The sequence below is a fragment of the Podarcis liolepis genome (assembly GCF_965112155.1).
Source record: "Podarcis liolepis genome assembly, chromosome: 3".
Classification (NCBI taxonomy): domain Eukaryota; kingdom Metazoa; phylum Chordata; class Lepidosauria; order Squamata; family Lacertidae; genus Podarcis; species Podarcis liolepis.
Window position 1 is genome coordinate 39,616,985 of NC_139557.1, and position 13,569 is coordinate 39,630,553.

At 40.3% G+C, this 13,569-nt stretch overlaps 1 protein-coding gene across 50 annotated transcripts in view; it reads left to right on the plus strand.

Moving 5' to 3' along the window:
• Positions 1 to 13,569, plus strand: part of RIMS1 (regulating synaptic membrane exocytosis 1) — a 230,470-nt gene that overhangs the window by 189,845 nt on the left and 27,056 nt on the right. For 40 of the 50 annotated variants that reach the window (XM_083497272.1, XM_083497316.1, XM_083497279.1 and 37 more), the window contains 2 exons: positions 3,183 to 3,326; positions 13,331 to 13,566. The exons of 3 other annotated variants lie outside the window; for them this stretch is intronic. In XM_083497272.1, the coding sequence (XP_083353398.1) occupies positions 3,183 to 3,326; positions 13,331 to 13,566 (380 nt within the window). The remainder of the gene's footprint in view (positions 1 to 3,182; positions 3,327 to 13,330; positions 13,567 to 13,569) is intronic. 7 more of the 50 variants (XM_083497276.1, XM_083497278.1, XM_083497308.1 and 4 more) reach the window with 1 other exon arrangement.

Sequence of the window (13,569 nt, forward strand, 5' to 3'; positions counted from 1 at the left end):
GGTTGGATTGAACAGACGCAATGTATTCAGTTACCTGGGATCCTGCAACAGTCATATTTGTAGAATAATAGTTGCAACAAGTATACATTTTGTTTTGCATGCCATATGTTTGCCACTGCTTTGTGTTTTTTTCTACAATCGAGTGGTATATAAATTTTTATGAAATAAATAAATAAATAAAATATTGTAGGGTCAAAATTCTTTTGCTTTGTTAATGCCTAGTTCCTCTGGTCATTTCAGGGGCATCATAAGTTCAGGTTAACATGTTTTTGTTTTGCTTTTAACATGAAGCTAAATGTTTTGTTGTTATTACAAAATATATTGTCAACACTCCAACATTTATTCAACATTAATTAAGATTGTGGCCTTCTATCTCCTAGCTTTACCAGCTTTTCAGAGATTTTCCAGGTAGCAGCAATTGCAAATCATTATCTCAGAACATATTGAAAGCATTCCAAAAAAATCCCACCCTCTGGCTCTTTATAATGACAAAACGGTTTTTGGTTTTTCTTTTTGGGGGGATCAGGTGGGAGTAGAGACTGAATGTTACCTGAGAACTTGAGCAATCTGATGGGATAGGCTGGAATCCCATCTCTGACAAAAGTTGACCAGTTGGCTCAGTTTTTAGATTTACAACATGATCTGGCCATGCTTTCCACTTTAGCTGCCATGAGTTCATTTAAAAGACAGAGTTCTGTCATTTAAGCCAGTAGCAAAATTTCCTCTTTATTTAGGGTTTCAATGCCCAACATGGCCATTACTTCCAAGCCTGCATTATAGCACAGCTATAAGTTAGTATTAATTAATAGCATAATGTCCAACACCAAGCAACCTCAGCGTGATGGGGACTACAACTCCCATCATCCCTAACCATTGGCCATGCTGGCTGAGGCTGATTAAAGTCATAGTCCAAAACATCTAGAGCGTACCATGTTGGGAAGGGATGTCCTATGCCTTTGAGCTAACATCTCCTGCAGTATCACTGCCATGGAGTGAGTTATGGGAGGCGATAGCAGTTTATTGAAAGCTTGCATCTTTTCCCCCCCTTTGTGAGCTTTCCCAAAACTCATTTTAGAGGGCAGGTATATAAATATGGGACGCGGGTGGTGCTGTGGGTTAAACCACAGAGCCTAGGATTTGCCGATCAGAAGGTCAGCAGTTCAAATCCCCGCGACAGGGTGAGCTCCCGTTGCTCGGTCCCTGCTCCTGCCAACCTAGCAGTTCGAAAGCACGTCAAAGTGCAAGTAGATAAATAGGTACCGCTCTGGCGGGAAGTTAAAGGGCATTTCCATGCGCTGCTCTGGCTCTCCAGAAGTGGCTTATGCTGGCCACATGACCCGGAAGCTGTACGCCGGCTCCCTCAGTCAATAAAGCAAGATGAGCGCTGCAACCACAGAGTGGGTCACGACTGGACCTAATGGTCAGGGGTCCCTTTACCTTTACCTTTATATAAATATGGAAAAAATAAATAAATCTGATGACCTCTAGGTTTCAGCAACATTAGAGAAGCTCAGCAAGTAGGTAGAGGCAACATGCAAATTTTGGTAACTGCAAGGTACAGGGAGCTCTTGGGTCTCCAGCAAGTGGCAATGGCTATAGGTAACCTGTCTTTGTGTGTTCCACTGGAGACTATTTTCCTTCCACTACTACCTTCTGCCTCAAATTTGGGGAGGGAGACTCTTGGTAGAGCTGAGCCGAATTTTCATGAGTTTAGATTTTCCTGTTAAAATGTACATGCCTGGTGACGGAGCTCAAACAGCTGAGAAAATGGCATTGAGTTATATAGCAGCACATTAGCGTACATATTGTTATTGATATGACTTCAGCGGGTATTAGATAGATAAAGCCAGCCATCTCCCAGCCTGTCTCTTTCTTATAGCAGTGATCCATCCATTCGGTTGCAGCAGCCTGTAGATTTAGGATGGTCCATAAACCTGCTCAATGCAGTGGTGCTATGCGGCCAAGCTAGTTCCTCAGGTGTTGCACCCCATCAATTTTTATAAATGTCACAGCCAATGATAGCAGCCTATTTCCCTGAAGTCTGCATCTCGCTTACTTCAGAGCACAGAAGCATAGGATGGTGCCTTATATGGAAGCAGGCCAGTGGTCCTCAGTATTGTCTATACTGATTGACAATCACTCCAGGTTTTCAGGCAGCAGCCTAACCTGAATATTCAGGGGGTTGAACCTGAAACCTTCAGTATTCCAGGCAGATGTTCTGCCATTGAGCTAAGGCCCTTCCCTCACACACTAATGTTTCATATGCATCAGTCATGTGAAAGTGGAGTGTAATTCATAGCCTGGGACTGCTTAAGTGATTATAAGATCAAAGGGTATATTTCGTTCCTTTTTAGAAACCTAATAAAAGTGTTAAAGAGTTTCCTTGCAGTATTCTTCTTCAGGATAGGAAAGAGGTTGAATAAGTCTTGAATATAAGTTGTAATACAGAATGGACATTTCAATTTTCCCTGCTTTATTTTAAAAAAAATAGAACATTTTGCATATTTAATTACTTCTCAAGGTTTTTGCATTTTATTCAAGAAATATGTGACTCACAGAAAATCATTTTAAAACAATAGTCCTGCAAAGATCAGGCATTCATTATTGTTACTGAGTTATAATTTTAAAATGGTTTTAGTTAATGAATTCCTAGCAGACTCATCTAACTTTGCAATCTCAAAAGTTCATAGGGATAGCAAAGTTAACACAGCTGATAGTGAGCTGTTAACTTAAAAAGAAAAAGAAAAAAACACATACAAAGCAACCAGTAGCTTCAGATTTGTGATTCTGGGTCTGCTTCTGAGAAATGTAAGCCCTTTTGAATTGTCCCTGTTCAACAGGACAGGCTGAATGGCTTAATTGAAAGGTTCTTGTTCAGTTAATTGTTAAAGGTGAAGAACATTCCATGGCAATAATAGATCAGTTCTCATAGAATGAAACCCTGAAACAGAAAATAATTGCCTTCTTAGAATTAGCCAGCTGGGGTCTATGTTATTGTTTAAGTTGCATTTGGGTTTGTTTGTTTTTTAAAATCCAAAGTTGGTTGTTTCTTTTTTCTTGCTTGCTTTGTAGTGCTCTAAAATCATGTGTGAATGTAGAGCTAGTGCCTGTAGTTCCTTATTTTTATTTTGAGTTATTTACATTTTAATTTTGCATGCCTGCATGTTTTGACTATGGAAAAGGTCAAAGTCCTTAGAGAGCTGCAAGAGTGATGGCAAAAAAGAAAGAAGGATATCATGGGAATTAGATGGCGAGACGGGGCACAGAGGAAAAAAAATGAATATGGAAGAAAAGAAAAGGAGAAGGCATACTGTTGCTGATGTGAGGTAAAAGTTAGCTTCCTTCCCTTGTATATTTATTCCCTCAATCTTCGTCCTTGCTATTTTAATTATAGGAGTATTTAATACTTTAGGGGTATCTAGGCGTATTTAATACTTTAGGAGTATTTAATACTTTAGATGTCCTAGCCTATGACGTGCTTGGTTATTATCTCAAATAAGAGCAAGGAGAAGAGATCTTCATTGTGTGATGTGTCCTGGTTTTCCTCCTGGTCAACAATTTTGAATTCATATTTAAGACCTACTGGGAGTAAGACCTACTGAACTAGGTGAAACTTACTTCCGAGTAGACAAGTTTAGGACTGCACTGTAAGATGCTGCTTCTCTGTCTTTTCACCAGGTGACTGATTTTAGAGACTAGATCTTATTGCAAGGATACAGATGAGCTGGTTCAGAAATTAAATTCGTATTTTTTTTATGAAGGATCCCAGGATATTTCCTTGCATGTACACACATAATTTGCAACATGGCTGGTTGGGATTAATGACCAGCATCAGATGCTGTGATTGTAACTAGGAAAAATGCTAGAATTCCATTGCATTCTTAAAAAAAAAAAATACTAGAAAATTATGAGTGTAGACTTGTGAGGCCCTAGCACAGTTTGCAGGAGAGAGAGGGTGGGGATGTAATCTGGTAACCACCCTTTTAGAAAGGGGTAGCTTTGGGCCCTTGGCTGGAGGAAACTTGGGACTCAGCTATGCAGCTGCAAATAAAACATTTTAAGTTTGTTGTAAAGTGCATTATACAAATGTGACACTGGATGGCAATGGTGAGTTATGGCAAATCCAATATATTTTTCAAAACATTTTTAAAAAATGCATTTTCACAACTTTTTAAATATGTGCCTAGATTCCACCCTAGTAGCAAATCTCTGGCTTTCTTTCAGCCTAACTGCCAGCCCCAGTAGCAGGGGGCTCTCACCTGTACACCCATTGTGACTTCCCACCCCTTTTAAGCCAAGCACAATTTTTCTGCACACTTTGGGGATCCTGGATGATCCTTTCCCCCAATTTCTATGTCCAGTGCATTTACATGCAGGATAACTCATTTGGAAACTTGAGTACTTGGTGCTCTCTATCCTGTTTGGAAACTGAAGAAATGAAAACAGCTCAGAAATGCAGCATCCTTCTACAGGCATTTTGCTGTTGCCCAAGTTTTGTTCTCATGAAACTAAACAAAGGAATGCTTAGTGTAATTTACTTTTGGGTTCACCTTCTGTTTAAGGTCAGCAAGAGAATTTGCAGTGGTTGTCGCCTAGATGTTCAGGCTTGCTTTTGAGACATAAAAGGATGACTTAGCTCCGGTTATCACAAAGCATGTGTCTGGCAGGCTGCAGATTTTTCCATGGCTCATCATCAAATTCTGCCTTTGCATCTCGTTAGAGATGTGCATAAATTGGGATTTTACTATGCACTCCTTCTTACTAACAAGGAACTGTTAACGTTTCCCATATTGCAGACTTTTCTTTTGCCTCATATTCATACAAATGGGTTTTCCCCACCAGTAATTAAAGCGGAAAGTGCGTTTCTAAAAGCACCACAATGTGTAGTTTAAATAGTACTCACTATCTAGAGACGATTGCAGAAGCAGTTTGCCGTGGGGAGAGGGGAGGCACTATTTTAGCTTTCCAGCAGGTGGGTCACTGTTGCTTAATGGGATGGAGAGAGGCGAGGCAAGGCGATGAGGAGGCTGGCACAGTGCAAAGGCAACGGTGGAGCCAATCTGGTACTCCTGTCGATACGTACAACAAAAAACCATAATAACAATAACACAAATTAACAACACAAATTTATATACAGTAATATCCCTATGCCTACTCCTTGTTTATCACCACTCTCCCCCCCCTCTATTTCCCACTGTTATCCTCCTTGTCACTTAGATATTCATTCCAAATTCTTCGTATTTATCCATTCTTATTTTGCGTTGACAAGCAATTCTTTTGTATGTAGCTAACCTGTCCATATTATCAATCCATATGCTCCGTGGAATCATTTTGAGACTCTTCCAATTCATCAGAACAAGTTTTTTTGCTTCTATTATAGCACGATACAACCACTTTTTGGGCCCCTTGAGATCTTCCAAGTTTCCAAAATATAATTTAGAATTAAATTCAGTTCCCCTAAATAACAATTTCTTTTTATTACTTTTGCTATAAATATCCTCACCTCGCTCCAGAATGGTCTGATCATCGGGCAGTTAATCAACATATATATTAAGTTCACATATGTTGATGTGTTTGCACAATGTCAACCTCCCTGCCACCTTCCCCCTCCTATTAAGCAACCGCAACTCACCTGCTGAGAAGCTAACAAACCTGCTCCACCCTACCTGGGGAGCCAGTTCTGCATTATTGTCAATGATTTTTTGATTTTTTAAAATGTGGAACTACATTCTACTCAGAGTAGAGCCATTTATATAGATGGCATAGTTCAGGGATTTTTGAATTAGTTCCGTGAACATCATTCAACTGAACTAATTAATCCCAAGCATTGCATAAAGGCTTGCATTATGAAGACAATTGACAATTAACAATAGCATTTCTCGACGCTGCAAGGCATGTGCTGCTGGGTATCTTACAAAAGTTGACTTCCCACAGCAACTTCCCAGCAAATTTACCTAAGCCTTTGGGTTCCAAAAGCACAACTGTCCGTGATTTTGAGCAAACAGTGTGTTACATTTTTTGCTTTCTTTGCAGATGTGGATCAAGCCTCTCTGAATATTCTAGCTGTATACCTGAGGCTTGAGGTTGCTCACAAAGCGCCCATCACCACCTCCCTCGTCCCCTCTCACAAAAGAGCTGTCATTCAGTAGTAGAGCGAGTGTTTTGTATGCGAAAAGCCCCAGGTTTGATTCCTGGTAAAGGGACCCCTGACCATTAGGTCCAGCCGTGGCCGACTCTGGGGTTGCGGCGTTCATCTCGCTTTATTGGCCGAGGGAGCTGGCGTACAGCTTCCGGGTCATGTGGCCGGCATGACTAAGCTGCTTCTGGCAAACCAGAGCAGTGCACGGAAACACCATTTACCTTTCCGCCGGAGCGGTACCTATTTATCTACTTGCACTTTGACATGCTTTCGAACTGCTAGGTTGGCAGGAGCAGGGACCAAGCAATGGGAGCTCACCCCGTCGCGGGGATTCGAACTGCCAACCTTCTAATCGGCAAGTCCTAGGCTCTGTGGTTTAACCCACAGCGCTACCCGCGTCCCTACTCAGACACTTACGATACCATTAACTATGAGTCAACAATTCATTGCAGGAGATTGCATCTAGTCAGATGACCCTTGGGATCCCTTCTAACACTACAAATTATATGATTGCACATGTGAAGCCAACAATTTCATCCTCATCATCCTCATCATATTGTCTTAGAACAGCAGCAGGTAGCTCATCTTCATTTGGCATCTCCCATGTTCATTACCGTGAATGTAGGTCACCAGCTCAGAATATTCCATACATATTTGGTACACTGGTCCATGGTGCTGATCTCAAGTTGCTCACTACGTCCCTAGACCAACAAGATTGAGCACCTACTAATGATAAGATTTTATTATTAGACACCCAACACTTGAATTGTTAGAGTTGTAGACATGAATGCAATGGCAAGTGTCAGAATCGACAGACGGCAAGCTTTTGTGAATCATATCACATTTAGTCTACCGAAGCATTCAGTTTGGTTTTACATCATAGTTACATTCTAAGACAATGCATGTTTACTCAGAAATAGCTTCTGCTGACTTGAATGGGGCTTATCAGCAAGCATATTTGCAGAGAACCACAACCTTTCCTGGCTGATTATTTGTCCTAGCTCCAGAGTTTTTGTGCTGCTGACAGAATGGCCAACTGTAGATGATCTGAGGTCACACTTCAGTGTGGCACACTTTGAATAACAGTGGGTAGTTTATTTATAGAAATATTATGTTCCTCATTAAAGGGAAGTGATTATCTTTTCCTTTAGTCCAGGAGTGCTACATGCTCTCAAGTTATTAGCATTCATGAGCAATCTCCTTGTAAAGAACTCCATAGGGGCTCAGAATTAGTATGTGATTCTGTATTTGACAGAGAAGGCGGAAGCATTCCAACTAGCTCTGTCACAAGTCAGTGTGATTCTGTCTTAAGACTAGAGTCATTAAACGCTATATATTGACAGCAAGGAAGATCCTGGATTATTAAGATGCTGTTGATTCCTTACTATTTGGAATCGGAGCTGGCCTGCTACTGAACAAAGATTTCTCTTGCTAAAAGATGAACACTCCTGAAAAAGCGCACTAAAATTTACTATTTCAGAGGCGATTGTGACTACCTTGATTACGGAGTAAGATGTATTTTCATAGAGTACATAGGTGAGTTTCTGTAGAAAGTAGCTGATAAGTATCTATGAAATTGCTTAATTACATTTACTTTCAGTTTTGTGATCATTTTACGTACAACTCCACAGAGTCAAAAAATGGTTACAAACTATGACATTAATTAAATCAAATTAATGCAATCATCAATATGATTATGCTTGTGTGTGTGTGTGTGTATGATTGACCTTCATTTCTAAATGTGACCTTGATAATTTCAAAGTGATTTAATTATATTGTTTTTGCATGTAGCCTAATTTTAATACCATTTAATGATTAGAGAATGCCCTTTTAATTTCTTCCAGTTAATTGGGTTCACACTACTGAAGTGAAGCATTAAGAAAATGGTAGTGAAGTTTAACTTGAAAATCAGTGCTTTCATATAAAATCTTGGCATCTAGGATCCAAAGCAGCGTGAGGTGGGGCTTTCATCTTTTCTGTCTAATGGCAGCCCCTCTGCACTCCCTGAAAAGCCTCCAGGGAATTTTTGAGCCCTTGGATTATTAAATCATTAGTCCAGGGAACTGTGGAGTAGAGAAGGGAATATAGAAGTTTTTCCTTGTGTGAAAACTCACTTGCGAAAAGTACCACCAGATTTGGCCGTGTGTCTTTTGCTGAGAAGGTCATGGCCTGCAAGCAGGACAAAAATCCATGCGGCAGAATTCGAAGATCTATTTTAGACTGTTTCAAGGGCTTGGGCCTTCCCAGTGGGAGTTTTTATCTTTCATTTTTGAACTTCAGATGCCCATATTTCACAAACAACTTTCAAGAGTCTTCTGATTTTCAGTCATTTGCAGTGTGGCATGAAAGGCTGTTTTAAAAAGATTCAGGAAACAAAAACCCCATTCTAATCCAGAGAGCTAGTTTAAGTAGGCACAAGGGATTATATATAACCAACAGCACTGTCATCTCTTTTTCTTGGAATGGCAGATTCCTATGACGTATCAAAAACTTTATTTTAAAAATCCATCTTTTCAAAAATGGCTCCTGGGAAATATAGTTTCCCAGGGCACCTTCCTATGATCATTGTAACCTTGGTGCGCTACATGTGTCAGGAGTCCTTGTGCTTATATGTCATCCCTCCCAAAACAATAACACCTCTGTGGGGCTGCGATGTATACCCGTGTTCTTTGTGGGCAACCTCTTCATGTTTCCCTTAAATGAGGATTTTTTTCTGTTAATTGTCATCTCAGTGGTTTTCGGTTCAAAATAAATCACTACAGTTGAACTTATACTGGGATAAAACAGCATGAAGTAACATTATTTCTTCAGAATCATCTAATTTTACCTGCAGTCCATCAATAATGACAGCTCTGCATCCCTATTTATTTCAAGATTTCACAGCATGTCCATATAAGCCAATTTTGCCTGATACACATATTTTTTGGAAACAATTTCCACTAATACAATTATTTTATATGTTGTTACATTTATATATGACACTAATATATGCATTTTAATGCTCAATTTCCCCTAATATACATAATTTTTGTATACATTATTTGGCTGGAGAACTGCAAAACAAAACTGGGAGGAGAGTTAATATCAAACAACGCCTGTTTTTCAGTTCAAATATTGTTTTGGGAAATGTGGATAAGATAGGTTAGCATTAAAGTGGAAACAGAATGAACCCCCCTCCCCCCAATCCCTAGTTGTATATAGACACTTTGAATTGAGCAGAATTTATAACTGGCAAGATGCTGGTCCTCCCGTTCCATATACTTACAAAATTAAGGTTGCAGTCCTATACACGTGTAGGATTAAGCCATACTGATCTTAGTAGAGCCTTCTTATGGGCAGATATATGTGGTACTGATGGCTATAGATGTTGGATGTTCTGATCCTTTATAATTTCATCTAGTAGAATTATCCCTTTGGCAATGTGGGACAGTTCCTTGGGGTGTTCAGATTTATGTATGCAAGATGAAATAAGATGTTCTCGGTGAAACTGTCCTTGTTTTCAAACAGTCATTTCATTAGAGAAATAAAATGACATTGTCATTGCCAATGGTAGTGGTTGCATACTAATTTTGTTACTGAAAAATCTAGGAGAGATATGAGGGGTGGGGTGGGGGTTAAGGCTAGATAATATTTCAGAGATGTACAGTTGTTTTCAGGAAGTGTCAATCACATACCAGTTAAATGAAGGAATCTGGACGTTAAACTGATGATTTCATCCCCTCCAAGCTAATTCTGCTCATCCCAGCAATACTTTTCAAGATAAGTGTGCTTCGAATAGCACCCTGTATTTTGGCTTAAGCAAGAGGCGCAGCTGTGTGATCAGCATACAGATGTTTGTTGTCTTTGTGTGACCTCACATTGCAGCCCTATCATACACACTTTAAATGGGTTGGATGAAGGAGCTGGTTTCCTGAGGTCCACTGCAGTTGAGACCCAAGGAAACACTGAGCAAGTAAGCAGACTTTTCCATCTCCCTGCCAAGAGTGTGTGAAACAACTCAGTAGCAGTTTCACGAATGCTCGAGTCCCACAGAAATGACACCACAGTGTCAAAAACATAATTCAGCATTTAATTCAACAGCCTGTGGGTCTTGATCTGCCTGCCATTCTGATTTAACCCAAGCCCTGCCATCACAGTGCTTAACCACTAACTCACCTTGGTGAGATATGAAATGTTGGGAAGCTCATTGATGCTGAACCCAGACAAGATAGCTGTGGTGATAATTGGCAGCTACTGTGACATCAAGGGGATAGAGACATCCATAAGAGGGGATATTTCAGCCTTTCCTGATGCTTCAGGTGTGCAGCCTCAAACTGCTTTTTGATTCATTGCTGTACCTGGAAGCTGTTTCCTATGGTTAATAGTCTCACTTTTCACTAGCTGTCTGGTGAAAAGGCTGCAATCGTTTTTATTTCAGCCAGACTTAGTACCCATCATTCATTGTCTTTCTAACCTCAAGGCCAGATTATTGTAACACATTTTATGTGGCAACTCTTCCTCTAGATGGAGATGAGTCTCTAGGACACTTCACTTCAGTGTTGCAGCATTAAAAAGTGTTTTGCTTTGACCAACCCCTGCATAACCCACAGAGTAAACGCCTCACAGCCCATTTGTCATCTGCAAATGTTCTTTTGACTGTACCATCTGATTGGCCTGGTATGTTTCTACTATAAAGCGAGACATATTCATAGTGACTGCCCCACAGCTCTTAGGTTTCCTGCTCTTGGAGACATGCTTGTCAGAGCTTAAACACGAACATGTTCTCTGAGTGCTGTAAGCCATGTTAATTGTGGGTTAGCATTTAATAGGCAGAGTTATGCAGATGGGGCATAGCGAATCCTGACCCAGTATCCGAGTGTTTTAATAAGCAATTTGCAAACAATTCTATATACTAATGCCAGTTCAGGTCTCCCCATGCTCAGACTTCTATAGCTAAAATTACACGATCCATGCACAAGGGAGAGATATCAGCAAAAATATCTGCAGGAGAAATCTTATCAGCCGTGAGGAGTGATGGTTGATTGAACAGCTTCATAATGACTCAGTGGAATGGAATTTTGAAAGGCTAAGAAGGAACAACTTCGGTCGGAGAAATAGAAAGGGTACAGAGGAAATGTCTGGAAGGGTCACTTCTTGATTCAACCAATTTTAAAATGTCCCCAGGGGTAGAAGTGGGAGCTACCCATAGAAATCAATGGAGAAATGCAGGAGTTTAATGTTACTGGGATTGGGCACCAGTGTGTCAACTCCGCCCCCTAAGAAAATCAAAGGGTAGTGGCAAAGAGAAGAATTCATGCTCTTTCTAATTCAGTTATTTTGTGTGAATCACATGCACACACAAACCACACAGCCACTGCTAATGCTAATTCCAAAGTAGCTGCACTTCACTGTCCTGATATTGCAGGTTGGAAGAGGCTGTGACTAAAAGAGGGTAACTGATGGCAGCCTTGCAGTGCAGTTCACACAGAATATTGCAGGTCAGTCTCTGTTTGGTGAACCAGAGCCCTGCAATGTAGTCCAGAGGTCTTGCCATCCCCTAATGAGGCTGAAGGTTATGTTGAGGTTGACATAGAAGCTTATAACAATCCTCTGCTGGCATCCATTGCTTTTGTTCCCACATTGTGTGTTGGGCTCAGAGAATAGTAATTACTAACCTCACAGTGTAAACTCTCTTGCTCCATTCTAAATCATAGTTGCAGTATCCACAACAGCATCCCCGAGGCTCAGCACTCAGTGTGACCAAACCAGTTGCACTCTCCTAAATTTGCCTCTGGTTAGAGGCCTGTGCTGAAAGAGTTGCTTTCTCTCTGCAGCCCTGCTGTTACAGTTCAGACCAGAGTGAGACTACTTATATTACCCTCTCAGAGTTCCACCCAGGCCAAACCGTTGTTGGCATCCATCTGTTTCAAGAGACAGTGCAGTACGCTTCTGGGGGTCAAACCACTGGCAAATCACAACACCTGCTGTGGCCGCAGAGACTGGAAACTCATAACTGCTGCCTCCTGCATTGTTTTTGCTGCATTAGCCGCACCAAAATAATGTCCCTGGGACAAAAGCTTGGGCAGTGCAGTCAATTTCATGCAGAAGTCATGTGCCATTGACTTACATACAGATTGCAGTTGCAAATGTTCAAAAACTTCTAAAAAGCTACCAAAAAAGCATATGAAAGAATACCCAAGTAAGAGCAGGAATTCTGGCCTTTAATGCTCACTTCTATTTTGCATATCACTTAGCCACAGGCTCAAGTAGCATGTTTCTCAGGGATACATTTTATTGCAGGGCTCCACTTGTTTTATTTAATTTTGCTTTTAGTGTTATTGCCAGTTTCAAGCTGTAAAGGCGGAATGAATGAGAAATCCAAATAAAATTATCTATACACACGCACATACATTTTGCTTTTGGCATGAGAAATTCTACAGGAAATAAGAATGTATTAATTGTACTCCTGCTTCTTCCCACCAGCCCAGCTATCTTGGGCAAGCTTATGCTATGAAGCACAGAAGCTTCTCTGGAAAAAAGGAACAACACATAATTTATATATTTAACGGTGATTTAATGCAGGTTACTTTTTGTGGTTTTTGGTTTTTTTTTTAATCATAAATAGATCAACTAATCTTTTGTAAATAGATCACCATGTGCTGTGAAACCTCAGTTTTTCATTAGAACCATTTACATTAATGATGAATATTTACCCTGTTGCATTACATTTTATAGCAAGTCTTGTTTTGATCAGAATATATATCGAGTGGGTACATGTCTTTGTTCTTTTATTTTCTATGACCATAAATATATTTTTGTGTAAATCCTAGGAAAGTGATTATTACTTAGACTCCGTTCCAGTATCTTTCATTTTGAATGGGTAAAATTCCATCGACTCTTAAAGCACTAGCAAGTGCACTAGCATTCAAATTCTGTGACCGAACACAGAACAGAGTTAAAATGAGAAGTTGGAAGTCAAACTTCAATTTCAATTAGGAACGGGGGGGGGGGGTGAAACCTGTGAGTTTCAGGAATTTGAATACAGTCGTGTACTTGGGTATCAAATAATTCGAAAGTATACTTAGCAATATTTTATGTTGGGGAAGGAGTCAGTTTTACTATGATGTGTTGGGGTGTTTTTTATTTAAAGATCTTGTTATAAACACAAGCATAATTCAAATGTACATGTATGTTTTTACTTTGTAAATATAGTACGTTTACTCCTAAAATGCAAGGCAGACGGATGGGGACTTCAGGGAGAATCATCACAAAGAGCACAAGTGTGAGTGGAGAGGTGTATAAGCTGGAACATAACGATGGGAGTCAATCAGACACTGCAGTTGGTACGGTTGGAACAGGTGGGAAGAAAAGACGGTCCAGCCTTAGTGCCAAAGTGGTTGCCATGGTATCTCGAAGAAGCAGAAGCACATCCCAGCTTAGCCAAACAGGTG